We start from the raw sequence: 27,973 nt of genomic DNA, 5'->3' as shown, positions 1-27,973 counted from the left end.
GAGCGCTTTACAGGTGCGGACACTGGTGCTCAGAGCTCAGGACCACAAACCTCTGGGTCACCAAGCCAGGCTCTGCCTTCGAATCACCCTTATTCTACAGACAGGCCACTGGGTCCCTTGCGAGGCGCTGAGGTCTAAGTGTGAGCCGTGGCTACAGGCGGGGTCGGGGGGCGGGCAGCGCAGCGCAGCCCCTCCAGGCAGTCCCCGCAGAAGCTCAGGGAACGTGCAATGGTTGAACCAAAGAGCGCGCGCCCAGGTGCAGGCAGGCTGCCGACCCTCGGCCTATCTGCGTTGGAAACGGCGGAGGAGCTCGCGGGCCCTCCCAGCCTTCCCCTCCCGGCGCCCCACGGCGGGGCGAGGAGGGGCCTTGGTGGGCGGAGCTTCTCCCAGGATGCCGACGGAGGAGCGGGGGCGGGGACGAGGTGCGAAGGGCGGAGCCGGAGAGCGACTCACCAATGGCGACGCTGGGGCGGGACGACGGGCGGTGGGCGGGGGCGCGCGGAGGCGGCGGTGGCGGCGGCGGCCGCGGCGGCGAACAAAGAGGCGGCGGGCGCGGGCGGCCGAGCGGAGCCGAGTGCAGCCGAGCCGGGCCGAGCCGGGCCGAGCCGGGCCGGGCCAGGCCCAGGAGCGCGCGGGCGATGCGGGCCGCCAGGCCGGGGTCGGCGGGCCCCTGATCCCCGCGCCCCAGGCCAGCCAGGGAGCCCTGCGGCGGCCGCGCGCCCCAGCGGCCGGCCCGCCCGCCATGGCCGGGGTCAGCTACGCGGCGCCCTGGTGGGTGAGCCTCCTGCACCGGCTGCCCCACTTCGACCTGCACTGGGAGACCACCAGCAGCCAGTTCCGGCCCGAGGACACGGACTACCAGCAGGTAACACGGGCCCCCTGGGTTGGGGGTCAGATTCCGGGTCACAGCCCCTCCATTCCGAGGGTCGGGGCCCCCCTCCCGGCGGCTCACGATCCCCCTGACCAGGAACACGGCCCCCTCTTTCCTCAAGGTCTAAAGACTCCCAGCCCCCTCTTCCTCCGTGGGTCTTGAACCCTCCTCCCCGAGGGTGGGGGGCCGTCCTCCTGGAGGATTTAAAGACCCCACCCTGCATTGAGGATTACTGCCCACTCCTCCTCGTGGGTCACAGCCCTCCTTCCGGAGAATCTCCTGGGTCAGGAGTCTCCCCTGCTGGACAGTTGAAGGCCCCCCGCCCCCATGGAGGGCCCCCAGCCCTTCTGCACATGCTAGCCTTCTCTGGAGTCACTGAGACCCTCCTCTCTGGGGTTAGGAGGGGCCACGTCACTCCCCTCCATGGAGACCCCTCTGCCACCTGTCAGTGCCTGCCAGGGCCCCTAACCAGGGGCAGCTCTTGGAGTGTTGCCGGGCAGAGCCCCCCACCCAGAGAACTCCAGGGCTCTGAGACCACAGCTAGTGCCTGAGCCTACTGGGTGCAGCCAGGAGGGGATCCCTTGCTCTTCACCCCCAGCCGGGGAATCCCACTCACTGCCATGCTTTTGGGGGTGAGTGGTCTGGGTACACGCCAGCCCGCCTTGGCTGGTACTGACTCCCTCCTGGGCAGCCAGGCTGTGGGATGTACACACGGTGCCTGCCCAGAGACCTGGCGGGCTGTAGCCCCGAGGGACGGAGGCCCGGCCGCAGGATGGGCCTCAGTCTGGAAGGCTGGAAAGGGGCTGAGCCTGGGCAGGGCTGGGGGCGGTACCGACCCTCACCGTCATCTCCCCAAGTGACCGGGGTCTCCCAGCGGAGCCCTAGGTCTGGGGTCATGCCAAGCCTCAGGGCCACCCCTGTCCCTGAGCCACAGCCGTTGGAGTATAGGGCAGGGGACCAGGCTGTGGGATCTGGATTCCAGAAGCCCCATGCCTGGGGTGCCCTGTCACCTAGAACACCCCTGGGTTTCTCTCTGGTGATGAACACAGAGCCCTGGGGTGGGTGGTGGTGGGTGGGGACAGCTTTGCTCGTAAGATAGCCTGGGGTCCAGTATCCATGGACTGTGTCACCCCTCACCAATTCAGGGTTCTGGCCTTCGGGGCCTCCCTTATCTGGAAGAGGAGGTCCTGAGGCACCCCAGCTCTGCAGGGGAGCCTGCCCTCACAGGCTGTCCGCTGATCTGTTTCTAAGCAGATTATAGAGGGGGCAGGGGATGGGCCCAGGCACGCCCAGGGACAGCCAGATTCTTATAAAACCAGACACCCATGTTTTAGAAGCCCAGCCCCGGGGGGCTGACCAGGGCCGGGGCAGCGCCACTCCTCCGTGGGCCCAGGAACCTCACCTGTGGTGGCTCTGCCACACCTGTCTGCGGGGCTCTGCTTCCACAGAACAGGAGAGCGTGCCTTCCCGTAGGAAGTTCTGTGCCACTTGTCAGTTCTGAAGCCGCAGGGCGTCTGTGACCCACACAGACAACCTGCTGCCCGTTGACCCGGCTGCCTCCCTCTGCCCTCCGGGGCCCCTGGACGCATGGTGGGAGGTGAGAGAGGGGCCGATGCCTGTGGCCCGGGGAGGCGTCGGGAGTGGTGGCCAAGGCCCCTCGGCTCAGCCTGGCCTGCTGGGAGGACCCTGGCCACCTCCGAGAGAGCACCGTACCTCCTCCGCAGCCGCGGGAGGCTCTGACTCACTCTCTCTCCTGCCTCCTCTCCGAGGAGCAGAATTAGCTGCTGAATAATTCACGGTGTGGCAACCAGCCTTTCTCCATCCCCCGCCACCTCCGCTGCTGGCTCCGGGCTGTGGCGTGAGCTGGACCCGGGTGCCTCCTGCCCGGTCCCCCGCGCCCGTGCTCGTGGGCAGGTGCTCAGCCTCCGTGAGCCCTCACTGCCTCGTTCTGGGGGTCGTTGCAGGGTTGGTGGGGAAGCGAGGGCCCCGTGCTCCCGCTCCGTGTTGGCTGTGCCGCCCACCGCGCTCCCTTTCTGGAGGGGCGGCAACGGTTTCGGGGCTCCTGCCTCCCCAGCGGAGCATTCCTAGCGGGGAGGGGGCGGAGGGAGGGCGGTTGCCCTCATCGCCCTGGTGTGTGGACCCTTACCCTCCTCACTCGAGGCGCCCCTCTTGGCCTGGCAGCCTGTCCGTGTCTGGCGCCCACCAGGGGCCTGGCTGGCTTCTCCCCACACGTGGGCTGGGCCCAGCTGGGGAGGGGGCTTCCGCTTCCTAGGCTGTCGAGGGGAGGAGGGGGTGCAGGAGGAGGGGGTGGTGCGGCCTGGGCACACCAGGGTTTTGCTGTTTCCTGCCCCCACCAGCCACTGCTGGGAGCCCAGTGAAACCCACCAGGAACGCCATGGGCCAGGCCCAGCCGTGGGGCACCGTTTGGGGCTCTCACTAGCCTTTTCTCACACGAGCCTGGCCGAGGAGGGCAGTTGTCCCCATTGTGCAGATTAGCAAACGGGGGCCCAAAGGGGAGATGGGCTCAGAGTCACTTAGGGAGTGGGTGGTAGGGCCAGAATGCTGCTTCAGGCCTCTAGCCCCTGCCCCACGAGGAGTCAGGGTCAGCCGTGTGGGGCAGGGGCTTCCTGAGCCCCCTGCAGGGCTGTGACCGCAGGACTTAGGAACTGATGGGGGCTGTTCTGAAGGATCCCAGAGTCCTGGCTGGCCCAGTGCTGGGGGCTTGGAGCCTCTGCAAGACTGGGGGTGGGATTTTGCATCCTACAGGCTTGTGATTTCTCCTGGGACTGAGGGTCTCAGGCTCCCATATTCCCAAGGCCTTCGTCCCAGAGAGGAGGGTGCCCTGGCCATCACACGTGTCTCACGGGGGCCGGTGATGTTTGCTGAATGGACAGGCTGCAGGAGGGTGCTTCTGTGGGGCCTGATGGCCTTGGTGGGCAGGCGGGTGCTGGGAGGAGGCAGAGGGGCTTCTGGGGTCTGCTCTCTGCCGCACCACCCGCCTGCCTGGCTGCTCGTCTAGCTGCCTGTCCCCTGGAGCTGGGCTGCTGCCCGCCTCCCAGGAGCGCCCCAGCCAGGGGCAGCTGATGAGTGGGGTGCTCGTTTTACAGGGGAGGGGTTGCAGGTCCCTGGAGGAAGGAGTCTCCCTGGTGGTTGCCTGGCCGCCGACCTGATGTGGCCTGAGGCCAGTCTTTGCTCTGCGGTGAAGGTCGGGGCTGTCATGGCTGCGGGCGGGGGTCACAGAGCCTTCCCTGCAGGTGCAAGTGTAGCTTGTAGCTTGTAGCTTCACACCTGTGTGAGCTTGGGTGAGTCCATCCACCTCTCTGGGCTTCAGCCGGGAGGGTCTGCTCCCAGCCCTGCCCGACGCCCGCTCCCAAGCCTCCCACACTCCTGGCATCCTGAGGCAGAGGTCAGTTCCCTCTCTCTGCCCTGTCTCTCAGTCTCGCCCACTGTCTCTGCCAGTTCAGGGGAGGCTGGAGCATCGTCAGATCCTCCTACGGGAGTGGTGTGGTCAGGACAAGGCCTGCGGGAACCCAACAGTCAGGGACGGCTTCTTGGAGGAGGTGCTGCCAGGGAGGCTGTGGGCTGGCTGTGAGCACCCAGAGGGCGAGGACTTGCCTGGAGCCTGGCCGGTAAACCAGCTCGCCTTCCAGCTCAGCCCAGTGTGTGAGGCCTGTTTTCCCACTAGCGCCCCGAGTGTTCACATGTTTCCGTCGAGACCCTCAGATCCGGCTGAGGTATCTGTGCAGAGACGCTGGGAAAGAGGGTCCCCAGTGGGGGACCTGCACGTGCAAAGGCCCTGAGGCAGAGAGAAGCCCGGGTCCCAGAACCCACAGGACCAACAGGCTCCTGGAAGAAAGCGTGGTTTCCTGCTGAGACTCAAGCAGGGTCAGCGCGTGCCTGGGGGTGAGGCTGCCCTGTTGTCATCCTGTCCACAGTCAGAAGGAAGTCCAGTCCGAGTAAAAACAGCGTCTTATTACCTCTCTTGTGGTTTATGAAAGTGGTGCAGTCCATGGGACATGTGGCTTGGAGGACGGAAGTCCCTCCAGCTGGAGTCTATCCGTGTGCTTAGACCTGGGGGAGGGGTGCCACCTAAGACTCGAATTTGCACCGCGTCCTTGGCCCTTGGTTCTCGGTGTGTGCTCGGCATCCCACAGCGCCAGTCGGGATTCTGAGGCTGCAAGTGACAGAGCGCCCTCTGCATGGAGAGCAGCTGTGCGCTGGGCTCTGGGGGTGCAGGGCCCATGCATTGATTGTGGGTGCCGGGAGGGAAGCCCCTGCTAGGCCAAATCAGCCCTGGTTTTTTGCCCTCTGGCCAGTGTCGCGGTGCTGGGGAGAATCCGACCCTGCGCATGCCTGTGGCTGGGGAGGGGTGGCTGCGGGCTGCCTCTCCCACGGGTCTACACCCTCGAGGGGGAGGTCTTGGGACCAAACTCTGCCGTGGTGTGAGGTCTACGCCACCGGGCCCCAGTGTTGGGCCTTTTGGAGGCTCCTGGCTTTCTTGGGCCTGAGGATGTGGTGATGAGCTCTGTCCCCAGCACTGTACTGCTCTGTCAGGGGACCTTCGAGGAGGGGACACCAGCTGTTTTGGCTCTGGCCATGGCTCTGGCCCCGGAGCTCCAGCTGCTCTCCCGCAGAGGCTCATGCTGTGTGTTTTGTAAGCATTTTCCTGGGAAACCTCGCAGCGGCCCTGGGAGGTGGGCACCGCTGCCCCTGCAGAAGCGAAAGTGAGGCCGCTGCCCAGTGAGCCTCCTCGGGCCGGGTGCCACAGGCAGCCTCCAGCTCCAGCCCAGCACCCCCCGCCTGCAGACGCAGCCCCAGAGCCAGTCCCCAATCTGGTCGGGATCTTCCTGGGTCCTCCGGCAGGTGCCAGAGTTGCGGAAGCCTCAGAGGATGTGGGGAGCAGGCTCCCCACCCTCCAAGGCAGCTCTGCTGAGTCCTTGTCTAGAGAAGAGGAACTGAATCTGCAGCCCGGGGACTGGGTCATGAACATGGAAAGTGCCCCACGTGGCCCCTGAGGAATTGGGGCGCGTGACAGAGCGCGGGTGTGGGTACGGGAGGACCCCAGGAGCGCTTGGCTGTGCCCAGGCTGCCTCCGGTCTCTGCCAGGAGTCCACCCTCAGCCCTGTGCTGGACCAGGACACAGACGTGGCCCGCGGGTGGCTCTCGGGGGCTTTGTAGGCTCTTGGGGAGGGTGAGGACCCAGCCCTACTGTCAGGCTGTGGCCGCCTCAGCATGGCGAGGCTCTGATGGGCACGCTGGGCGCTGTCACCCAGAGCAGGGAGCCACATGCCACCAGAGGGGGCTCAGGTCCCAGGGAGGCTGGAGGTGGGCTAGCAGATGCCCCCAGAATTGCGTCTGCCCCCGGCCCGGCAGGGCTCAGGCTCAGTGGACATCTGCCGAGGGAGCCGGTGGCCTTCACGCCGTGGTCGGGGCTGCGAAGGCGGCCATGGGCCTTGGTCAAGGCCAGGCCACCAGCCCAGTGTCAGGCAGGATGGGGCCTGCACTTGGTGCCAGCTGGCCGCGAGGCTGCCCGTGTTCCTGTCCAGAGCCAGGGGCAGGCCCCCAGAGGGAGGTGTGCCCTCTGGGGAGCAGGGCCAGGTGGGCCGGGCGGTGGAGCCGAGGCGAGTCAGGGTCTGCGTGGGCTGGGCGGGCTGCAGGAGGGGGCTGCACAGGCTGCGGGAGGGGGCTGCACAGGGCTCTTCGTGTGCCAGGCGGGCAGGTGCGCAGGCCGCCGCCCCCTTGCTGTGCCCTTGAGGCCTGGGTCCCCACAGTGGGGCAGGCGGGCTCTGAGGGGCCGGCCTGCCAAAGGAGGCTTGGTTTTGTCCCCAGGCAGCCTTTGTGGCTGGGCCTGTCTTGTGTTGGCCGAGGCTGTGGGGTGGGACTGGGTGACCACAGCGTGAGTGACCACTTCCTTCTGTCTCCGAGGAGAGTGCCAGGCGGGGTGCCACCCTGCCTGGCTCCCCTGCCCTGGGCCATGCCCTCTGGGCTGCGGTCCTGACCGTTGCGAGGGGCACTGCAGAAGTGCGGCCCCAGAGTCTGGGCTTGGGCTCTGCCCCTGGGGCCACATGTCCCCAGTGAAGGCAGGCCCTGGGACGTGGCTCCGGTTCAGCCTGGCGATGTGACCAGGCCTGTCTAGTGGCTCTTGGTGACATCTGAGGCCTGTCGCCTGCACCCCCAGGGGTGGCCAGTGAAGAGGTGCTTGCAGCCGGCCTGGGGAAGGAGTTTTCTGGGTGTCGAGCTGGGAGACCTGTTAGGGCGCTGGGGCCAAAGTAGACACACCTGCAGCTTCGAGGGCAGCTGCGGTGCCATGTGCTTTGGTGTCTGTTCCCTCTGTGAGCCGTGGCGGATCTCTGTCTCCTTCCACGTGGCCCACAGGCCTGGGCGTGGCCCATGATGGCTTTCCTCCAGGGCAAGGGCTTCAGCCCAAGCCCCGCCTCGCTGGCCTCTGTCACGGTGATTCCTGGGGGGCACCGTGGCACGTGCCTGTGAGGATGCGAGGTGTAGCTGCTGCGTGTCCGTGTGCAGCCTGGTGGCCTGGACCCAGGACCTTAGGGCGGGGCCTTGAATGCAGAGCTGGGCCGCTCCTGGGCTCCTGCACGCTGGCCGCAGGCTCTGCCTCCCCCAGGCTCGGCCACGAGCTCACCATCATGGAATTCGTGAAACCCAAGCCCGGCTTGATGGGAAATCTGTTCTTAATTTCTGGCCGGCATCTGGGAGCCACAGCCAAGTGCAGGGGGGTGGGGGGCTGCAGGCTGTACAGCCAGCTCAGCTCCTCGGCCCCGGCCCTCAGCACCCACCCAGCCTGGCCCCGGGAGGTGAGGGGGGCCTGGGCTGGCTCAGACCCCGCCTCTGCGACTTTGGTGTGGGAGTCCCAGGTGTCCCTTCAAGCCTGTGGCCCCTGGCCTGGAGGATGGGTGCCACCCCTGTGCCAGGTGGTTTGGGGACCAACGAGGCCATGTGTGAAGCCGGACCACAGCGGGTGCTGAAGCAGGGGCCCAGCCCCAGGGGAGTGGGCAGCGCCTCATGCTGTGCGTCCTTCCCAGTGGGGACCCAGGACACAGGAGCCATGGCAGCAACTCAGCCCGGTGCTCCTGCCCCCCGTTTCTTCTCCCAGGCCCAGGGCTCCAGCCAGGACATGTGGGTTCCCACAGGGGCCATGGCTTCCCCTCCCACCTCGCCCGCGTGCCGCAGCTCTGTCCACCAGAGCCTCACTCTGCTGTCAGGGGTTCCAGGCTCAGACCTGATCCCCTCCCGGTCGCGCTGCCAGGGTCCCTCAGGACGCGGGAGGTGCCAGCCCAGCAGGCAGGAGCTGTGTTTGTTGGTCCCATGCCCTCCCATCCCCTGGACCCCATGCTCAGGGCAAGGCCCGCTGTGAGCACAGACACCGTGGGTCAGTCTTGGGCTGAGGGCCCCGTGTGTGCTGAGCCGGCCTGTTCTCCGTGAGTGCAGGGTGGCGAGGTCCCCAGACCCCTGGTGGAATCTGGACTTGCCTCCTCTTTGGAGCCTTGCCCTTTGCCACTTGGCCAGGCCGGCTCCTGCGAGAGGTGGCACGCAGAGGCCAGGACCGAGCTGCTGCCGCCTTCCCCGTGGCTCCCATCCTGGCAGGCTCGCAGGCCTCCCTGGTCCCTCTCGCCTCACGGCAGTGGTGGGACCTCAGGCTGCGGTCACGCCCCTGGGCTGGGATCCGGGTTCCACCCCACCAGTCACATGATGGCAAGGAAGTCCCCAAGCCCCCGGAGCCTCCCCGAGTCACCCCTGGACCGCTGGTCCCACATCTCCCGGGGCTTGGGTACCTGTGATTTCCCACGAGTAGGCCGTCCAGGGGGACGGCTGGGATATGGCCTCTGGGGTTGTGGTCGAAGGCGGCTGTAGGCCCACGCTCCCCATCAGAAGTTCTTTGAGGAGCTCCCGGCCTGGCCGAGGGCTGCGGTGGCTGCAGAGGGGCTGAGTGGAGCGGCCGGCTCTCAGGGTCTGTTGCTAATGGCACGGTGGCACTCTCCTGGGTGGGGCGCGTGTCCAGTAGGCAGAGTGTCTGTGGATCCATGCCCACCGCATGTGCCATGCTCCCTCGCAGGACCCCATGCTGCCAGGACACCTAGCAGGAGCCGCCTGTGCAGGTGGCACGTGGATGTGCTGCCCCAGGGTCACGCGTGGGCCTCCCTGCCTGGTGGCTGGCACTGTGTGTGGTGCATGTGCCTGGGCGCTGACAGGCCGTGTCCAGGCTGCGCTGACGGAGCCGAAGGCCAGCGGCGCATCGAGACGGGACAGGTCTGCAGCCTCGAGCGCTCACGCATGGCCTCCCCTCTGCATGGAGCGGGCTTCTGTTAGCAGATTGGTGGCACGCCGTGGCCCTCTCCTTCCAGGCCTGGCCTGGGCTCCCCCTGTAGCAGGGCTGAGCCGGGGCCACCTCAGGGGATACTCTCCACGGCGGGGCTGCAGGGCCTTGGGAAGGATGGGGTGGTCCGGGGCTGAGGGACGGCAGCCACAGGGCCAGGAGGGGTGGGTGGACCCAGTGTCCCCCCATCTCCACGCACGCGTGTCCGTGCTGAGTCCTCAGAGCATGCGTGCTTGAGGAGCGCTGCAGGTGGCTGGTGGCCAGCACTGGGGCCCGTGGTCGGGATATGGGCCCCGGCGTCTCGCCTGCCCGGCCGCGTGCTGACATCACTTCCATCACAAGTGGAAAATTCCATCTGGTCAGAGCCCAGATGCTGATCAAACATTTCCCATTCAGAGGGGACGCCAGGCCATTGAAAAGAGGCGGGACCAGCACGGCAGTGCCAGAGCAAAGCTGCTCTCTGGGAACCTGGCCTCAGGCACCCAGGCTGTTGGGCAGGAGGAAGCAGCTGCCCGGTGCCAGGCGCCCATGCCCGGCTCATGCAGCCGCACGGGCACGGGCTCTGCTTATTTGCAGCAGTGGGCCAGGACCCTGTGCCCCCTGTGCCAGCCTCCTCATGTAAAGCAGGAGGGTGCTGTCACTTCTCCGGGGGTCTAAGCGAGGCAGTCGTGGTGGAGGCCCCACAACCTGCCTTGGGGGCCGTGCCAGGGCCCCACCAGCAACCCAGTGTGGTCGCTGTTTCAGGCCAGCCCCGTCCAGGAAGAAGCCATCCTGCCAGAGAAGGCTGGCCCAGAACTTGGGGTAGGGAGCCAGGGGCCCGTGTTTCTGAGCGTCCACCGTGGGCCAGGTCTCAGAGCCAGGGGGCACCACCCCTGCTAAGTGGATGGGCTTGGCGGGGCCATTCCAGCAGCCACCAGGGGCGTGGGGACAGACAGACCTGGCCCATAGGTGGTGGAAGTAGACCCCTGACCTCACAGTCAGGAAGGGCTTTCTGGAGCTGAGTAGACAGATGGGAGTGGAGGGGGCAGAACCCAACTGCCCGGACACCTGACCTCCTGTGCATCAGGCTAAGGGGGCACTTATGGCTCCTGGGCCTCCACCTGTCGCTGCCTCCAGGGAAGCTTCTGGAGGTAGTTCTCTTGTCCTCAGGTACCCCTCTCTGAGCCCCAGGACATGCTCTCAAGACCTTGGACCTGGCGTTTCCGGTGCTGGGCCAGCCTTGCGACTGCCCGTGACTTGGCTCAGCCCCGCAAGGCAGGGCTGGGGTGGGAGGTCCCCCCTCCCCCAGGGCTGTGGCTCTTCGGGGCCCCGGGCAGGTGGCTGTGCCTGCGGGTGAGGCTGCCCTCAGTTGCCCGGCGCCCTTCTCTGCTCGCCACCCACCTGCCCATGAGCAGCACTGCCACCACCATTACCACTGCTGCTGGGAACTCGGCGGGACACCTTCACGCACATGCGTGTGTGGAGATATCCGTGTGTGTGGGTACGTGAGCATGTGAACATGTATGTAAATGCGGGGATACGCGTGTGTGGGCGTGAGCGTCCTGGTGTCCCCTGCGGCAGCCAGGACACCGGCGCCCGTCCGTCCCCAGCCCACGGGGCTGGGGGTAGAGCTGGCCTGGGGAGCACCCCCTCGGGGCTCCCCACGGGGGCACTGCTTTAAGCCTTGGCAGGTGCTGGTTCATTTCATCTCACAGGAGCCCCCCGAGGCGTGCAAGAGTGATGGCACTGCTGCGCCCGTGGGGACACTCAGGCACGGAGGTTAGAGTCACTGGCTCACATTCTGGAACCAGGCAGAGCAGCGTCTGGAGCCCAGCACTCCGGTTCTGGCTCCCCTCCAGCCGGGCCGTCCCTCCCCCGCACCTCTGCCCTGCAGCAGGCGCTTCTCCTGGGGGTGACACCTGGGTGTCCCTCGTCTCAGGCTCCGCCCCTCCCGGGCACCGGGCGCCGGGCACTGGCAGGAACTGTGTAACATCACCAGGAACCAGGAGGGGCCGAACCTGGTCTCTGTGGCTGCCAGGGCCCTTCTCCCACGTGACAGCCGGGAGGGGCTGGGATGTCACGTCCCACGGCAGGGGCAGCAGGGCCTGCGGGAGACGGCAGGGCAGGGCAAGCAGGCCCTCAGGCGGCAGAGCTGGGTGCAGGCCAGGAGCCTCCCACGCCTGGCTGAAAAGAGCTACGAACAGGTTTCTGGTTTTGTGTTTTAATTATAAAGGTGGTACGGTTCATGGTTGGTTTGTTTTTTTCAGGAACACCAATAAAGGGGCAAAAAATAACACCCCAACAACAAAAAAACAAACCAAATCAAAGCTGTGGGACATCCACGTGCACCTCCCGGGGGCCGGGGCCTGGCACGGCGCCTTCTGGGCACTGTCAGCTGTGCTGGCCTCTGCCCAGAGCGCGGCTCCCTGACCTGCTGGAGGAGGGTGTGCCCTCGCAGACTTGCCCTGGTGCTCCCGCCCGCTCCGCTTTTTCTGTTTTTCGGGGCCCGGCTCGGGTCCTGCAGGCCTCGTGGCCCCAAGGATGGGAGCTATGTCTGTTGGGTGCCTGCCAGGCCCTGGCATCTAACACAAACAAGCACGAGCCCAGCTGCCCCCTCCCCAGCCTCGCCCAGGCGCTAGGATCTTGCTTGGCCAGTGATGCTTATCTTGCCTCTGTTTTCTCATCTGGCAACGGGAGTGGGTGGCCCTGGCGCCAACTAGGCTGTGGCCTAGGCCTGCCAGTTCTTTAATGAGTCCTGGTGACAGGGTGTGTGCGCACCAGCCTCCATCAGCGCCAGGCCAGGTGGGCCCAGGGCCCCGGCCTCCTGGCCCCAGGAAGGATTCCTTGAGAGGATGTGGTGTGTAGCTGCACTGACTGAAGCATCGGCCCCAAGCAAGCTGTGTTCTGGGCTGGGGGCCGGGGCCCCCAGGCAGGGGAGGAGATGTCCCCGGGTGCAATGCAAGTGCTGGCTACCAGACGGTGGCCTCCCCCTGTGAGTGAGGCCAGGGTCATTGCTGCCAGCACGGGGCCGAGTTGGGGCATGTCGACAAGGCACACAGACCCTTGGGACAGGGCGTCCAAGTGGGGCTCGCTCCCGTGGCGACCGAGACGTAGGCAGCGTGTGGTGCGGTCTGGTTGAGAGTTTAGGGGAGGAGCCTGCGGGCAGCGTGGTTTCTTCGGCCCTTTGCCTCTGACCTGAGAGGAGGGGACCCGCAGGGCCTGTGGCCCCTGTCGTTGGTGTTCGGCTTGTGCCCTGATGCGGGTCTAAGCACCCGGATGCTGTGGAGGGCATCGTGGGGGTGTGGCCCACTCCAGGCCTCTCGGGGTGAGCGGCCTCCCGCATGACCGGGGCTTGGCCCAGCTCCCTGCGTGACCTTAGAGCCCCCTCTGATGTGAGCACCTGCGCCTCCAGGGAGCCTTACCTGATGCGGTGGCTCCCGTCCCCCACCCAGCCGGTGAGCGGGGTGGTCGGGTGCTCTCGGCCCCTCCCGCCTCATGGTGGTGCCCTGGCCGTTCCCAAGAGGGGGCCCCACCCTGTGCCTCATGGGGGAGGGCACAGGCCCAGCCTGCAAACCGCACGTCAGCCCCCAGGGAACCAGTGTGGCTTTGGACCATAGCTGGGGCAGCGGACCCTAGTCAGGTGGAAGGGGGCGAGCCCTGCCTCAGGTGTGGCATCAGCAGGGGCTGGCGGGCTGGGCAGGAGGCCTTTGGGGCCGGTGGCCTCCTTCCTGGGAGGGCAGGGAGTGCCATCCTGCCTCTGCTGCCTGGCAACCGTCTCCCAGGAGACAGCTGCTGGGCGCTGGGGGCTGTGATCAGGCAGTCCCAGTGCCTCTGTGGCTGAGCCTCTGGTCCCAAGGGAGCCCCGCAGGGGACAGGTGTGCCTGGAGCATTCCATCCCCAGCCAGGGCCCCCCCCCCCCAGGCTCCTGGCCACATCACTGAGAGTGAAGACGTGGCGAGGTCCCTCTGAGGTGACTGCCTCCACAGCAGTGCAGCTAAGGGTGTCCCATGGCCGCACCCCCGTGGGTGGGCACCTCTGGGTGGTATTTATTTGGTCCTGGCGCCGCCCCCCACCCCACTCCCCGTCCCAGAGATGCACATGGGCAGAGGCAGCCCGCTGCCCTGCAGCCCTGTGTCAGCGGCCGCACCCACCCTGACAAAGGACACGGGCTGAGTTCCCAGAGGGCCGTGACGTGGGCACGTGTCTACTTCTTCTGAAGCCAGTTTTCTAATCCCTGAAGTGAGGATGAAGCACTAGGCCAGGCCAACTGCAGGCTACGGCGCCCAGGGGAGGCTGGCTTGGTGCCGTTGTGGACAGATGAAGGCTCAGGCCATCGCTCCCCAGCCCAGGGCGGATGTCGCTGCTGGGTCACGTCAGCGGCTTCCCGTGGGGGATGCTGACCTCAGTGGCAGAAGGGTGCTGGGCGCACTTCCTCCACTGGTGCCTCCTGGGGCATAGCTGGCCCAGGGCTCACGAAAGTCGTCACATCCAGAGCCGTCTCAGCTCCGAGGGGCCTGCTGTGTGCCGGCCCCTGCAGCAGGTGTGGCCTTCACTGAGACTGCGCCTCCCTCTTCCCCGGGAGTCAGCACAAAAGAGGAAACTGAGATGCAGGGAGAGTAAGGGCCTTCCTTGGCCACGTGACCAGTGGGTGGCCACTTAGCCACTGTGCTGACCCTGCCCAGGAGCCCCCACCCACCCAGCACCTCCGCAACAGGGCTGGGTGCGAGACCCCTGTTCAAACATCTGCCTTGGGCTCTGGGGCCGGGAGGCGGTCGATGAGGGAGGGGAGGGTTTCGGAGAAGCGATCCCGTGGCCTTGCCCACCTGGCCCCTCCAGGTGGGGTTTGGGTAGAGGGTCTCTGGGTGACCACAGGCACATCACTCAGGTGTTGGGAGCCTCCGTCCCCCGGGGCGGAGGGAGGGTTTTGTGGGAGTCTGTGTCCCTTGGTCCCAGGCGCAGGTGGGATTTGCCGGTCCTGGAGTTGGGCGCAGAGCTGGGCCGGGAGTCCACAGCCCCAGCCCCACTTCCCAATGTCCCTTAGGCGCTGCTGCTGCTGGGGGCCGCAGCGCTGGCCTGCCTCGCCCTGGACCTCCTCTTCCTGCTCTTCTACTCCTTCTGGCTGTGCTGCCGGCGCCGCAAAAGCGAGGAGCACCTGGATGCCGACTGCTGCTGCACCGCCTGGTGCGTCATCATCGCCACTCTGGTCTGCAGGTGAGCGCGCGGGGCGGGGCCAGCGGGCGGGGCCGGGGGCGGGGCCGGCGGGGCGGGGCGGGGCCCGGCGGAAGGGGCTGGCTTGATGGACGCGTAACTGGGAGGAGACGGGACGGGCCGGGCGGGCTGGGGCCCGGGCAGGCAGGGGGCCCGCGGGGGCTGCCAGGCCTGTGCCCTCATGCGGCCTCGCCCTGTCCCAGTGCCGGCATCGCCGTGGGATTCTATGGCAACGGGGAAACCAGCGACGGCATCCATCGGGCGACCTACTCGCTCCGCCACGCCAACCGTACGGTGGCGGGGGTCCAGGACCGCGTGAGTGGCCACGTGGGAGAGGGGCCTCGCTTCCTGCTCCTAAGCCGCGTGTGTGCGAGGGGTGGGCGTGTGCGGGAGCGGCTCCCTGCCTCCGTTGACGCCACCCCCAACCTGTCGCAGGTGTGGGATACCGCTACGGCCCTGAACCTCACGGCGGAGCCCAGCCTGCAGAGCCTGGAAAGGCAGCTGGCGACTCGGCCCGACCCTCTGCGGGCGGTCCAGCGGCTGCAGGGCCTGCTCAAGACGCTGCTGGGCTATGCAGCCGCCATCCCGTTCTGGAGGAACCCAGCTGTGTCCCTGGAGGTGCTGGCTGAGCAGGTGGATCTCTACGACTGGTACAGGTGCGGTCCTCTTTCCTGCCCGCCCCACTCCTCTCAATGGGCCGGTCAGCTCCCAGGGCCTGAGGTCTCATGGGTGGGGGGTGGGGGGGTGCTGCTGCAGCAGGAGTGGCCGTCAGGGTGCCTGTGGCAAGAGCTGAGGCCAGTCTCCCATCCCAGAAGTGCCTGTGGATGTCCCTCTGGATCCGGGGCTGTTTGTCTGGCCCTGCCGCACCTGGGGTCCTGATGCCTGGCCTGCCGCAGCACCCCTTTCTCCTGCCCTGGGCCTGGGTGTCAGGGCCTGGCCCACATGCACGGTGTACCCACAGGTGGCTGGGCTACCTGGGCCTGCTGCTGCTCGACGTTGCCATCTGTCTTCTGGTACTGGTCGGCCTCATCCGCAGCTCCAAGGGCATCTTGGTTGGGTGAGTCTGGGGGCCGGGGGAGGGGATGCCGCACCTGGAGCCTCGTGTCCTCTACGTCCGCCCTGTCCCAGCCTCCTGTCTTCGGGTCCCATGTGGCTTGGGTCATAGCTGACCAGCTGGCTCTCTTTGCCCCAAGGGTCTGCCTCCTGGGTGTCCTGGCCCTGATTATCAGCTGGGGTGCCCTGGGCTTGGAGCTGGCCGTGTCTGTGGTAAGTGACCGAGAGGACAGGGAAACCTGACTGCTGGACCAAGGCCTGGCGTGGGGGACACCACGGTCCCCTCCCCTCCCATCTTCCCTGGGCATCCATCCTGGGCACACAGCACCCCAGATTCACACCACCTTCCTGAGCCAAATGCAGACCCTGGGGGACCAGGCTTTCCCCCCGAGGGCTGAGAGGTCTGGGGGCCCAGCTTGGTCATCCGACCTTCCTTGCCCACACCCACCCCAGGGCTCCAGCGACTTCTGCGTGGACCCCGACACCTATGTGACCAGGATGGTGGAGGAGCACTCGGTGCTGAGCGGGGGTGAGTCTACCGTTGCTTCCCGGCTGGCGCCCCTGGGGCCAGGCTTGGGGGACCTAAGCCGGCCAGGCCAAGGTGTCCCCACCCTCCTGGGTCCTGTTGTGGGGCCGGCAGGACCCCGGCCAGGAAGCTCATGAGGGAGCAGGTCCTGTGAGTAGAAGGCTCTGGGGAGGATGAGCACAGGCCGTGAGGCTGGCGTGGCGGGGAGCCGGGGAGCAGGGCAGCAGGTGACACCTGCTTCAGAGCTGGCGATCAGGGTGGCCTGCTAAAGAAGTGACATGAAAGTGGAGTCAGGGAAGGGAGTTCCTGTCATGGCTCAACAGTACAAACCTGACTGGTATCCTTGAGGACACGGGTTCTAGCCCTGACCACGCTCAGTGGGTTAGGGACCCGGCAGTGCCGGGAGCTGTGGTGTAGGTCGCAGATGTGGCTTGGATCTGGCATTGCTGTGACTGGGGCGTAGGCCAGCAGCTCCAGCTCTGATTTGCCCCCTAGCCCGGGAACTTCCATGTGCCACTGGTGCAGCCCTAAAAAGAAAGAAAGAAAAGAAAATTGATCCAGGGAGGCTGTGCAGGTTGTGCAGAGGCCCTGAGGCAGACACACACTTGCATGCTCACGAGACAGCAAACCGAGCAGTCGGGACAGGAGAGAGTAGGGAGACCGCAGGGCCAGGCGGCAGAAATTCAGGCTTTATTCTAGGGGGGGCTGTCGGGGTGGGAAGCCCGCGGCAGACGTGGCCCATGATTCAGTTTCCTCTTCGGGGCTTTGGGCCGCTGGAGCGGCCGGGGGGGAAGGGGCAGGTGGCTGTATTCCCGCTGGCAGGAGACAGCGGTGCTTTGAGCCGGCAGCATGAGGAGTGGGCCGGCCGTGCTGCTAGGGGGCCGCTGGCGGCCTCTAAGGAGGTGGGCGTGGAGGAGCCAGGAGCTGCCGGCTCCCTGCTGTGGTCTGAGCCGCTGTCGTCACAGGGGCCCTGGACCCAGGGGGAGGCAGAGCGGGGCTGGGGCTGGCAGACAGGTGGAGGTGGACTTTGGGGCTCAGGATGCAATGAAGTTGGGGGACACTGAGCGTGTCAGTCTCCCCTGATCCAAGGACTGCACATTGCCTGAGAGAAAGCTGGGATCTCCCCGCAGGTTGAAGTGCCGACCCCTGTGGGGCTGCCCTGTCCCCTTTGCCCGAGGAAGCGCAGGGGGTGAGCGCGTGAGCTGCTTTTAGCTTATTTTGTTGAAGGGACCATGTGTACCTAAGCCCGAGGAGCCCCAGGAGGGGGCTGTCCCCGCCACTGCCCTTGGCCTTGGTGCCATCAGCCTGGCCCTGTTCCCTGGGGCACTCGGGACCTCAGCGAGCTTGAGCAGTCCCAGCCACGCGAGTGCCAGCTTCTGCCTGCGGCCGCAGGCCGTCAGGGTCAGGCAGCGTGCTGGCTCCATTTAAGGTGGCTGCGGTCGGGTGTGCTGCTGTCTTACGTTTTCCAGCATAAGCTCCACGGGAGCCCAGACCTCAGGGGCCAGGCGAGATGTGGTGCCGAGGGGCCCGGCCCACAAGCTCTTGCTCCTGGCCCCCCGCCCTGCACTGGGGCCCAGGGAGCCCCCAGGCCAGGGCCAGAGAGCACAGGCCAGGGTAGGGGTGGGGTCCGAGGTCTAAGGCTTCTCCCTCAGCTCTGGCCCAGCTTGATCTCCTAGCTGTTCTGTCAGAATCGTGAGTGCGTCCCCACTGTCCAACCCTGGCCCCGTCAGCACCTGCTTCCATGGGCCCAGCAGGGCACCTGCACCCTCTGGGCTCTGTTCCCCCTCTTTGGGGGGACACTCTGGCTTAAGAACCGTTTGGCCCATTGGGGCCCGTGAGCGGATGCCTGTCCAGGTGACCTCTGACCCCTTGCCCACCCCCAGTGCCCTGGCTGCTGCTCCACAGGACAGAGGCTGGGCACATTTCGGGACACGGCCCAGAGCAGAAGGGCCTGCGCCCACGTCCTGCTCCCCTGTGCACACTCACACAGACATGTGTACACATGTGTGCACACGCAGACATGCACACGCAGGCACCCGTGTATACAACCGTGCACGTGTTCACAGGTGCTCCTACACACGAACGTGCAGACACAGGCACACGTGTACAGAGTGTGTGTGCACAGGTACAGATACAGGCGTACATGGCTGCAAGCAAACTCACACACACTCCCCATCCACGTGGGGTGGAGACACGAGCACACACAGGCGCACGCGTGGCCGAGTCGCTCAGCGCCTGACCTCTCTCCGCAGACATCCTGCAGTACTATGTGACCTGCTCGCCCTATGCCACCAACCCCTTCCAGCAGGTGAGAGAGAGCTCGGCCGCTCCTGCCCCCGCAAGGCGTCTGGTCCCCAGCCGCAGCCCACAGGGCCCACTCTCACACCTCGTCAGGCCCAGGAGCCATCGGGGGGTGGGGGTGGGCCGACATCCTGTTGACCGTGCTGGCTGGCCCTGGGCTTGGCACCCTGAGCCCTCACGCAAGCTTTGCGGGGTGGCGCACTTCGTGCCCCTTCATTCCGTGGGCCAAGCCGATTGTCCGGCAGGCATGGGAGGAACCCGGGGTGGCCTTGCGGGAGGCGTCCTGGGTCCACCCTGCAGAGGGCCTGGAGGGTAGTGTCGCAGTGGAGTTGGAAAGTGTGTGGCTCGCTGCCTGTCATTCCGCGTGTCTGTGTGGCCTCTGGTCCCCAGACCGTTTATCTGCCTTAAAAGCACGACTTGGGGTGACCCGTGCTGTCTCCGGGGGGTGTGGTCATTCCGGAGGCCATGCAGCAGAGGTGGCCCACAGACCCACAGAGCAGATGACCGGGCGCCCCTCTGGCCCGGGCACAGCCATCCCATCTGGAGCTCGTGGCCTCTCAGGCTGGAGGCTCCTCGGGCCGGCAGAAACCGGGGGCACCAGCACGGCCCGCCCCGTGCGAGGGTGGGCACCTGGGGAGGGGGAGCTGGGCTGCCCGGCTCCCCCTGGAGTCAGCCGGCCTCTCTGTGGAGCAGAAGCTGTCAGGCAGCCACAAGGCGCTGGTGGAGATGCAGGACCTCGTGGCCGAGCTCCTGAGGACCGTCCCGCGGGAGGACCCGGCCACCAAGGTGAGGGGGCTGGGGGGGCCCTGGAGCCGGGGGGATCCCCTCTGTCACCACCAAAGCGGGGCGCGGCGCGGCCGCTGCTCAGGCTGCCTCCTCCCGGGGGCCCGGCCCCCCTTCTCCCGCTCGCCGTCCTTGCTCGTGGCCCAGAGGGCTTCGGGCGGGTCTCGCAGCGCAGACACGCACGCACACACCGCGCGGCCGGCTCCCTCTTCAGCTTGGTTTGGCCCATGCTTTGGCCCTTAAAACACTGGGAGCGCTTCCTTGGTGTCCGAGTGTTCCTTAAAATGGGTCTTTAAAAGACCCACGCTCGTGTCAGGAGAAGCCCAGCCGTTTGCTGTTTCTCCCCTTATGGCGAAGGGACCACAGGAGGCCCATGTCGGACGGGCACCGTGGGGCCCACTCTCCTCGCCATCCTTGCAGCCTTGGCAGCCCCCTGAGGCCGGCGCGCAGCCTGGAGGGGGACCCTTCCTCCAAGCCCAGGGTCCTCAGGGGCTACGCTGAGACCGCGGGGGGGGGGCGGGGGGGAGGTCTGGACGGCAGGGGGCGTGTTGTGCTGACCTTGTGTGGTGCGTGCCCCCCAGGACCCCCTGCTGCGTGTCCAGGAGGTGCTGAACGGCACGGAGGTGAACCTGCAGCACCTCACTGCCCTGGTGGACTGCCGCAGCCTGCATCTGGTGAGAACCGCCGCCTGGAGCCCGGCGTGTGGCTGGAGGGGCATAGGGAGCAGCCAGAAGCAGTGGGGTCGGGGGGTAGGTGGAGGAGTGAGGAGCAGGGGTGGGGGGGTGGGGGGAGCGGGGGAGGCAGGTGGAGCAGCAAGGAGCAGGGGGCCGGGGGGGCTCTGCGCAGCCACAGTCGGGCAGTCCAGGCTGCCAGGGGTGCTCCATCCCAGCCTGTGCTTCCCCGTCTCCCTCCCCGCCTCTGGGCCCGGCCTCAGGACTACGTGCAGGCCCTCACAGGCTTCTGCTACGACGGCGTCGAGGGCCTCATCTACCTGGCGCTGTTCTCCTTCGCCACAGCCCTCATGTTCAGCTCCATCGTCTGCAGCGTCCCGCACACCTGGCAGCAGAAGAGGTGAGGGGCGCAGGGAGGTCCTGGAACCTGCCCCAGGCCACACGGCACACAAGGGACCCCGCATGTCCTGGTCCAGCGACAGGGACAGAGCCCTCCTCACCTCCTGAGCCTCTGTGGTGACTGTGAGGCTGGCGGGCCCGAGACGGGCACCCTCGCTTCGCAGGCGGGGAGCAAACAGGGAGAACCCGGTCCCCTGCCTCCTGGTGCCGGCTCTGCCCCCACCCCTCTGTACGTCCAACTGGCCGGGCTCAGAAGCGCTCGTCCGTCCCCCCACCCCTGGGTGCAGGCGTGCAGGGCCGTTGAGGGGAGAGCAACTGACCAGGGCACGTGGAGCTTCTGCAGGGAGTGCCCGTGGCCCTGGCCTCCGTGGCTCCCTCAGCTCGGTGACCAGGGTGGCAGCCGCCTCCCATGGGCTGCCCTGACTTTCTCTTTGAAGCGGGGGTCCTGGTGGCCCCTGCCGCAGTCTCCCCAGCCAGTGCCGGGCCCCCTTGCTTGGGCCCCCGGGGTACATCCCCTAGGCCACTTGGGCTGTGGCTGTTTCTTGGTGGCCCAGCTTGGATGCAGAGTGACCCAGCTCCCATCGCTTCCCTCTGTCTGGATTTCTGCGCCGTTATTTTTTGTTGGATGGCGATGGTGGTGGTGGGGGTGGTGACCGTGACAGTAAAGATGACGCTGCTGCTGGTGGCAGGACTGACGGGAGTGACGCTGGTGGGGGTGGTGGAGGTGAGGGTGGGGGTGGAGGTGATGCGGGGACCGCTGCTGGTGGCGATGATGGGTCCGACGGGAGTGATGCCGGCGGGGGCGGTGATAAAGGGGGTGGGAGCAGGGGTGGCTGAGAGCACCTTCCTGGAACCCGATGGCCTGGATTCAGACCCTGGGTCTACCCTTACCTACTGGGTGACCACAGGCAAGCCCCTTAAGCCCCCGGGGCTCGGCGTCCCTGCCTGTGGGATGGGGGTTGTACAGGTACCTCCTCTCAGCATCGGCTGAGAAGCACGGCACGGAAGGGCTCCTCGGGGGCCGGGAATCAGCCCTTGGCACTTGCTACCGCCACCCCGCTCATCTCACCACGAGGAGCACGGCAGAGGGACCCCGTGCTCGAGGTCACGCTGCCGGGGGAGGGAGGTGGGACGGGAGCCCAGGCCCGGCTGGCCTGCACCCTCACGCCCGGACAATCGAGCTCCAGGTCCTGTCAAGGCCACACGGAGCGCGATGAGCCACGAGGGCAGCAGAGGCCTGGCTCCTGGTTCCCTGAGGACTGGGCTGGGGCCTCCGGGGGCAGGCTGGAATGGCAGGGCCCGAAGAGCACCCCAGCTTCCGCTCCCTGGGGCAGGGGGGCCGTCCCCTCTTCGCACAGGCAGTCAGGGTCCCCGTGCGCAGGCGGATGACTCGCTGGCAGTGCCATCATAAGTAGGTGACTGAGCCAGGACTGGAGGCAGGCGTGCCTGCCCCGGAGCTGAGCCCCTGGTGGGAGCCTGCACCTGTACTGGGCGTCCCTCCCCGCAGGGGCCCTGACGAGGAGGGGGAGGAGGAGGCCGCCCCGGGGCCGCGGCAGGCGCACGACAGCCTCTACCGCGTCCACATGCCCAGCCTGTACAGCTGCGGGAGCAGCTACGGCAGCGAGACCAGCATCCCGGCCGCTGCCCACACTGTCAGCAACGCCCCGGTCACTGAGTACATGTGAGTCGTGCTGGGGGTGGGGCGGGCGGCCCAGGTGGGGACCGAAGAGCCAAGCCCTGGGGTGCGTGCCTGGGGCTCCGGGGGCTGGCAGGCCTGGCTTGTGTGGCTTGGAGTGCGGATGTGGCCCCAGGGCGACTGGCCAGGAAGGGAGTGGGGTTGTGGTGGTGGGAAGGCGGCTGCAGGTCTGGCCTCTCCGGGCGCTGGGTGGCCTTGGCCTGGCATCAAGTGCCGGCTGCGCCCATATTCCTGGCCTGAGGCCACAGGGAAGCCACTTTGGCAGGTAGAGGGTCTCTGTTGGGGACACGGGATGCCATGGTGGGCAGTGGTGGCCACGGACCCGCTCAGAGCCTTTCACTGCTGTGCAGGGTTCGGGGACCCTGGGACCTGCCTGGCTCCAGAACCAGCCCACGGGCCCGGCCGGGGGTCCCTCACAGCCCTGTCTCCTCTCCCCTCAGGAGCCAGAATGCCAATTTCCAGAACCCCCGCTGTGAGAACACCCCCCTCATCGGACGTGAGTCCCCGCCACCGTCGGTAAGTCTGGGGGCAGGAGGGTGAGTGGGGAACCCCGAGGCTTGGGGGGGGGGCGCCCCCTGCTGCCTTGTGTCTGAAGGGGTGCAGGTCCTGTGCGCTGCCCTGAGCCTTCAGTGCCGGGACCACGGGGGTCTTCCCAGCCGGGGCAGGCATCTGCCTGCATAGACGAGGCTGCTGAGCTTCCAGGTCCTCCAGGAGCCCTGGCCTCTTTCCCACCTCAGCCCCGCTTCCTCTTACTTTCCTTCCTCAATTTCCTGAACTCGGCCTGGCTCTTCCAGCTGGGCCTGGTGTCCCCTCGGGTCTTGGGAGGGAGACAGGGAGATAAGGACAGGGAAAGGAGCCTGCAGAGAAGCCAGAGGCCCTGGTGGGCTTCCCGGAGGTGGTGGGCCTCAGAGAACAGGGCTGGAGGGGCTGAGGGTCACCTTGCTTCAGAAACACCTGCCAGCCACATTGTGCCCTGCAGCACGGAGCTGGCCTGGGGGGACCTGGCCCCAGTCCTGGGCGGTACTGGCTCCCAGGCCGTCGTCACACTCAGGCTGTCCCTCCTGTCAGCACTCTGGTCTGGTCCCTGAGGCCTTCTCTGAGCCTGGCCCTCGCCCTGGCGTTGAGGCCACCCTCTCTCTCTCTCTCTCTTTCCTGCACCTCTCCCACCCTGGGCCCTCCTAGCGCTATCTGGCTGCCCTGGACTCTGGCAGCCACACGGGCTGGCAGTTTAAGCCCATGAACAATGCCTGAACACTGGTGGCCGTGTTCTCAGAGTGACAGGTACTGACCCACCTGGGTCCCCTGCCCTGCACTGCCTGCCACCCGTACCTCCATGCCACCCTTTGCTCACTGCTCCCCCAGCTTGGTGCCCGTGCAGCCGTGTGGGCCTTGTGGCCCCCAGCAGCCAGAGACCTGGGCCCTGGGCTGTCACCCTCACATCAGAGGCAGGGAGCCCCTCCACAGAGTGCCCCCCTCAGCCCTGGCTCAGCAGCAGGTGGCCCCTGTCCCTCCGGTCACCTCCCAGTGAGGACCCAGACCCCTGTCCCTGTGCATGCCTGCACCCAGTGGCTGGGGTTGGAGGCAGAGCACGGGTGAGCTGGGGCCCTGGGGGTGCAGCCGGCAGGCCCAGCCCTTGAGGTGCCGCCCTGTGGTCTGAAAATGCACACGGGGGCTGCAGACAAACGTGCAAGCTGCTGCAGCCGTGCCGACACTGTGCTGCGCGCCTGCTCGGCTCCCTTGGGGGTCTGGGCTGCTGCCTGCCGCCCCCACCCCCTCCGCATGTCCCCGGAATGACTTGGCTCCCAGTGCCCGCTGCTTTCCCTTCAGCTCGCCTCTGTGCCCACTGACAGGTGCTCAAGGCCTTCCTCCCGCTGGGAGCTCCGGGAGAGCTCGCGGGGCCCCCCTGATCTGGCCATTGGTCCTGGAGCCCCCAGGGATTGGTGGGGGTGTGTGGCTGTGGGGCAGCCGGCCAGGCTCCTTCCCACTAGTGACCCTCAGCACAGTCCTTGGCTTTTGTCCCCACGTGGGCATAAGGCCCTGTGCACACCGCCTGGCCTGAGCACACATCTCTTCCATAGGGGTGCCTTGTGAGCACACGTGCACACGTGTGTGCACCAAGCGAGGCCTTCATGCTTCAGCTTGGACAAGGGTGCCCAGATGTGCGAGCCATCCCCGCCCCCAGCCACCTCTGTCCTTAGACCTGTAAGGAGCCCACAGTTGGGTTCCCGCTGGAGTGGGTGACAGCATTACCCCACCCTGAGGGGCCCGTGTGGCTTCTAGGGCCCTCCTTTCCCTGGGCGGCAGGGCAGAGCGGCCATTCAGCCTCCTTACTCCTGTGACCTGCGGCCCTGATGGTCTGGGGCCTCGGGGACCGAATGGCCCTCCTTTGGACACAACTTGACCCCACCTTTGCCCAACACCCTCCTCCTGACCACCCGGCCAGCATCCCGCAGCGGGAGGAGGAAGCAGCTGTGTGTGGCCTTCAGGTCCTGGGCGTGTGGGGCACACAGTGGGGAGCTTCCATGCCCCGGCTCTTGCTGGGGACAGAGCTCTGCCTGGCGAACACCCACGTGCCGAAATGGGAGTAGGGGCTGGTGTGCTTATCTCGCTGGGAGAGGGCGCTGGCCCCATCCTGAGCCTGGAGAACGGGGCTCTCTGGGACGGTGCCGTCCCGGCCCCAGCCAGGACACAGGCGTCCAGGCCCCGGATCAGCTGTCGGGGGGCTTCTCCCAGGGCGAGTCCGCTGTGGTCCTGCCCTGCCCTGCCCCACCCTGGGGGTGCCCAGCCACACCCAGTGCCCGCTGACCGCCTGCCTCCCCTTGTCTCCCTCCAGTACACTTCCAGCATGAGAGCCAAGTACCTCGCCACGAGCCAGCCTCGCCCTGACTCCAGCAGCAGCGGGCACTAGACTGCCCGGCAGCCACCCGCCCCACGTGCCAATCGCCCTGCTCTTCCCCGCGCCAGCCTTGCTGCTTACACCCGTGGCCGCCTGCCGGCCCCTCCACACATATGCCAGGCCCGCGGCAGGCACCTCTGGCCACGCGCCCCTCCTCCCTTCCTGCAGGGGCGAGGACATGCCCAGCATGCTCCTGCCATGGAGACGTGGGGGCTCGGGGCCCCTCGGGTCACACACCTGGACACATGGGGGTGTGCTACCGTGGCCCAGGCCCTCCCGGCCTCCCCACGCCCACGCCCCTCTGCCTCCGAGGACTTGGGGGTATGCAGAGCCCTGCTCTGGGCCAGATGTGTCGTGCTGGTGCTGGGTCCCTGCCGCTCCCGCGCTGCCCCCGCGGACGCCTGCAGTCTCCCCGGCTGGACCCACCTGCCCCGCCCCCTTCCCTCCCGCAGCTCCGCCGCTTTTCCTGCTCCCGCGATGCTCCCACGTGTCACCTCTTAGTTCACAGGCAACGCGGTGCCCCTTTCTGCCGGGCACCTGGAGGGCCAGCTGGGTGCGCCCACCTGCTCGTCTCCCACGTGTGGAGACCCCTCGTGGCACCATCACACCCTCTGCAGCACCTGTAGCCCCTTCTCTCGTCCCCGCCCCCAGGCTCCTCTGCAGCAGTTGCCAGAAGCCTCCTGGGGAGGGCCCTGCTTTGTCCGCTTCCCTCCCCTCATCGCTCTCTCCCTCAGCGCCCACCCTGCCTGTGGCACCCAGCCCTCCGTGGCAGCAGGAGACAGCAGGTGCCATGCTGAGCCGAGGCTGCTCACCCAGTGCTGGCCGCCTTCTTGGTGCCAAAACCTCCTCCCCCACCCCAGAGACTTGGCAGCTTCGTCCGGTTCATTTTTTGCACTAACTACACTTGTCATCTCTAGGGCAGGCGGGGCTGCGGGCCGAGTGCCACCCCTTCTCGGTCTCTTTCATCCCGGATAGGCACAGTGTCCCAGAGCTGGCCTGGGGGCTGGACCTGAGCTGGCTGTGACTGTGCCCTCGGCCCCTGTGGCCCCTCTTGGGACTAACCACTAACCTCTCTCCAGCCTCCGTGAGTGCCCCTGGCCGACCCAAAGCCAGCGAGGGTGACACCGAGTCCAGGCCAGAGACGAGGCCCAGGATAGCCAGCTGGGAGTTGGGCTGGAGAAGGCGTTTCTTCTCGGGGGGCACTGCCAGGGGGTGTCATAGACTGAGAGGCAGCTCAAGGGCCTGGAGACCCCTCTCTGGGCAGGCAGTACCCCAGGGGGACGGTGTCCTCAGGAAGGAACGTCCTTTGGGCTGTAGGACCGAGGTCCCTGCGGCCTCAGTCTCTCTACCTGTGAAGTGGGAACAAGGGTTCCCCAAGGTGCTTATGGCTTCGTGTACAATGTTTGCTGTTTCCTGCCACAGAGGGTAGGGCTGCCCCCAAATCACGATGAGAAGCCCCCTGCCAGCCCCAGGCCCGCCCAGCCAGCCTGAGGTGGAGGGGCCAGGGGTGGGCTCTGGCCTGTCAGTCCAGCGGCAGCAGAGGGTCTCTCGGCAGCCACGTATGGGCCCAGGCCGAGGCCCCAGGGGCAGGCGGCCGCTGGCCCAGCAGTTTACAGACATGGGCTCTTTCTCCCAGAGCAGCAGGGCAGCGCCCCCTCCCCGGGGTGGCCTGGGAGAGGCCACCTCCCTCCGTGATCCCTTCTTTGTGCTGGTAGCTGGGACCAAACGGGGGCGTGGTCTTGGAACTAGGCCACGCCCACCCCACTCCTGGGGCCTGGGACGGGAGGGGAGTGCGTGGGCAAACACGAGGGTGCCCCAGGTCGGCCTGCAGGCCCCCAGCCTGCGTCTGAGCCCTAGCACATGGCCAAACCTCAGCGAGGGGCGGAGCCACGGCCCACCTGCCCAGTGTCTCTGGGCCCCGCCCCCGCCCCCCACCCGGGGCGGAGCATTCCTGCCTGGGGAGAGACAGCGCGGGCAGTGCCGCCCGGGCGCCGAGCCCTTTGCCAGCGCTCAGAAGCACAAGCGGCTGCCCCGCCGCGCGGCCGCCGAAATGTGAATGTACATAGCGTGAGAGCCGGGCTGCGGGCCCGCGCCGCTCGGAGCCCCCCGTGCCTCGTGTGCGTGTGTGGCCACCTGTCTGTGACTCCGCAGAGCTCCTTCCGCTCACCGAGGCTGAACAAAGGAAAAGGGGGGCAAGAACGGCCTTGGCCCTGGAGGGGCGCGCATCCGCCCTCGGTTTTCCTTGTGTTCCAAGTTTTCAGGCCCTCTGCTAACCAGCCCCGTCCCGGCGACCTCTCCACGTCTGCTCCCACCCCTGCACCTGTGGGCCTTGCTCCCCGCAGGCCCCGCAGCATCCTGGGAGGTGGTCCTTGACCACGTGGATGGGAGGGAGAGGCCCCGGGACCCCCTGCCGGGCTAGGCGGACAGGAGGAGTTGCAGCGCGGGTGTGCGTCCCCTAGGCTCCCCTGACCCTATGTCCCCCTCCACGCCCACCCCATCTCACTATGCAATTCCAGACCGATCTCCACCGTTCCTTCCCCCCTACCCCAGAGCCCCCTCCCACCCGGGAGGGGTGCGTGGGTGGCAGCCCCAACTGCTGTGCCGGGCGGCGACCAGGGCTTCTTGTGTGGGATTTTTTTCTTTAACCATAATGGTTGTGTGCCACCCCACTTTATATTTGTTTAATATGATATATCTCTCCGAGTAATTTTGTTAAGACCAACCCCCCCCCACGGGTTCCCCTCCTGGCCCTTGCACCCTCCCCTCCAACGTGATTCAGCGTCCATACCGGGGAACTGAGGCCTGAACCGCTAGGCATTCTCCAACCTCTCTAGGGCCATGGCTGTATGTGCTGTCGCTGTGTTTCTGTTTTGGGGGGAGTTTTTTGTTTTTTTGTTTTTTTTTTCTTTTTAAACTGGGTTTGGGGTTTGATTTTTATTTCCCTGGGGCCTTTATTTTTCTTGGCAAATACTAAAAATCTCGTCAATGTAATTTCTGTGGTTTCTATTCAGCCTGGGTCTCATGTTTTAAAATAAACAAATTTTAAAGAACAGGCCTTTTTCACTGAATTGTTTTGGCTCCCACCCAAGTCTGTGGGCAGGGCGGCCACGTGCCGGGAGCCACTAGGGCCGGGTTGGCCCCGGTGGGCGGGGTCTCGCGGGAGGGCGAGCCGGGCGGGGCCTGGCCGGGCGGCAGGCGCGCGGAGCGACGGTCTCCGCGGCGTCGTAAAAGGCCGGTGTGCAGCCTGCGCTTGCG

General features: G+C 66.6%; 1 protein-coding gene across 2 annotated transcripts; it reads left to right on the top strand.

Moving 5' to 3' along the window:
* The first annotated feature begins 555 nt into the window (after nt 1-555).
* On the top strand, nt 556-27,768 carry TTYH3 (tweety family member 3). Of its 2 annotated transcripts, XM_047779435.1 has the most exons (15): nt 556-865; nt 14,227-14,396; nt 14,597-14,708; nt 14,829-15,049; nt 15,355-15,450; nt 15,587-15,659; nt 15,900-15,975; nt 18,225-18,280; nt 18,967-19,059; nt 19,638-19,730; nt 19,991-20,127; nt 21,634-21,807; nt 22,263-22,338; nt 23,005-23,103; nt 24,656-27,768. In XM_047779435.1, exons 1-14 carry the CDS (start codon nt 743-745, stop codon nt 23,071-23,073), a joined length of 1,569 nt encoding a protein of 522 aa, XP_047635391.1. In that variant the 5' UTR covers nt 556-742; the 3' UTR covers nt 23,074-23,103; nt 24,656-27,768. The 2 variants fall into 2 exon arrangements, with proteins under 2 accessions (XP_047635391.1, XP_047635390.1); XM_047779434.1 differs by lacking the exon at nt 23,005-23,103 and having other exon boundaries at nt 558-865.
* The last annotated feature ends 205 nt before the right edge of the window (nt 27,769-27,973 follow it).

This window comes from Phacochoerus africanus, chromosome 5 (assembly GCF_016906955.1).
Source record: "Phacochoerus africanus isolate WHEZ1 chromosome 5, ROS_Pafr_v1, whole genome shotgun sequence".
Classification (NCBI taxonomy): domain Eukaryota; kingdom Metazoa; phylum Chordata; class Mammalia; order Artiodactyla; family Suidae; genus Phacochoerus; species Phacochoerus africanus.
The sequence above is the reverse complement of the archived record's forward strand: the minus strand, read 5'-3'. Positions and strand labels throughout refer to the sequence as shown.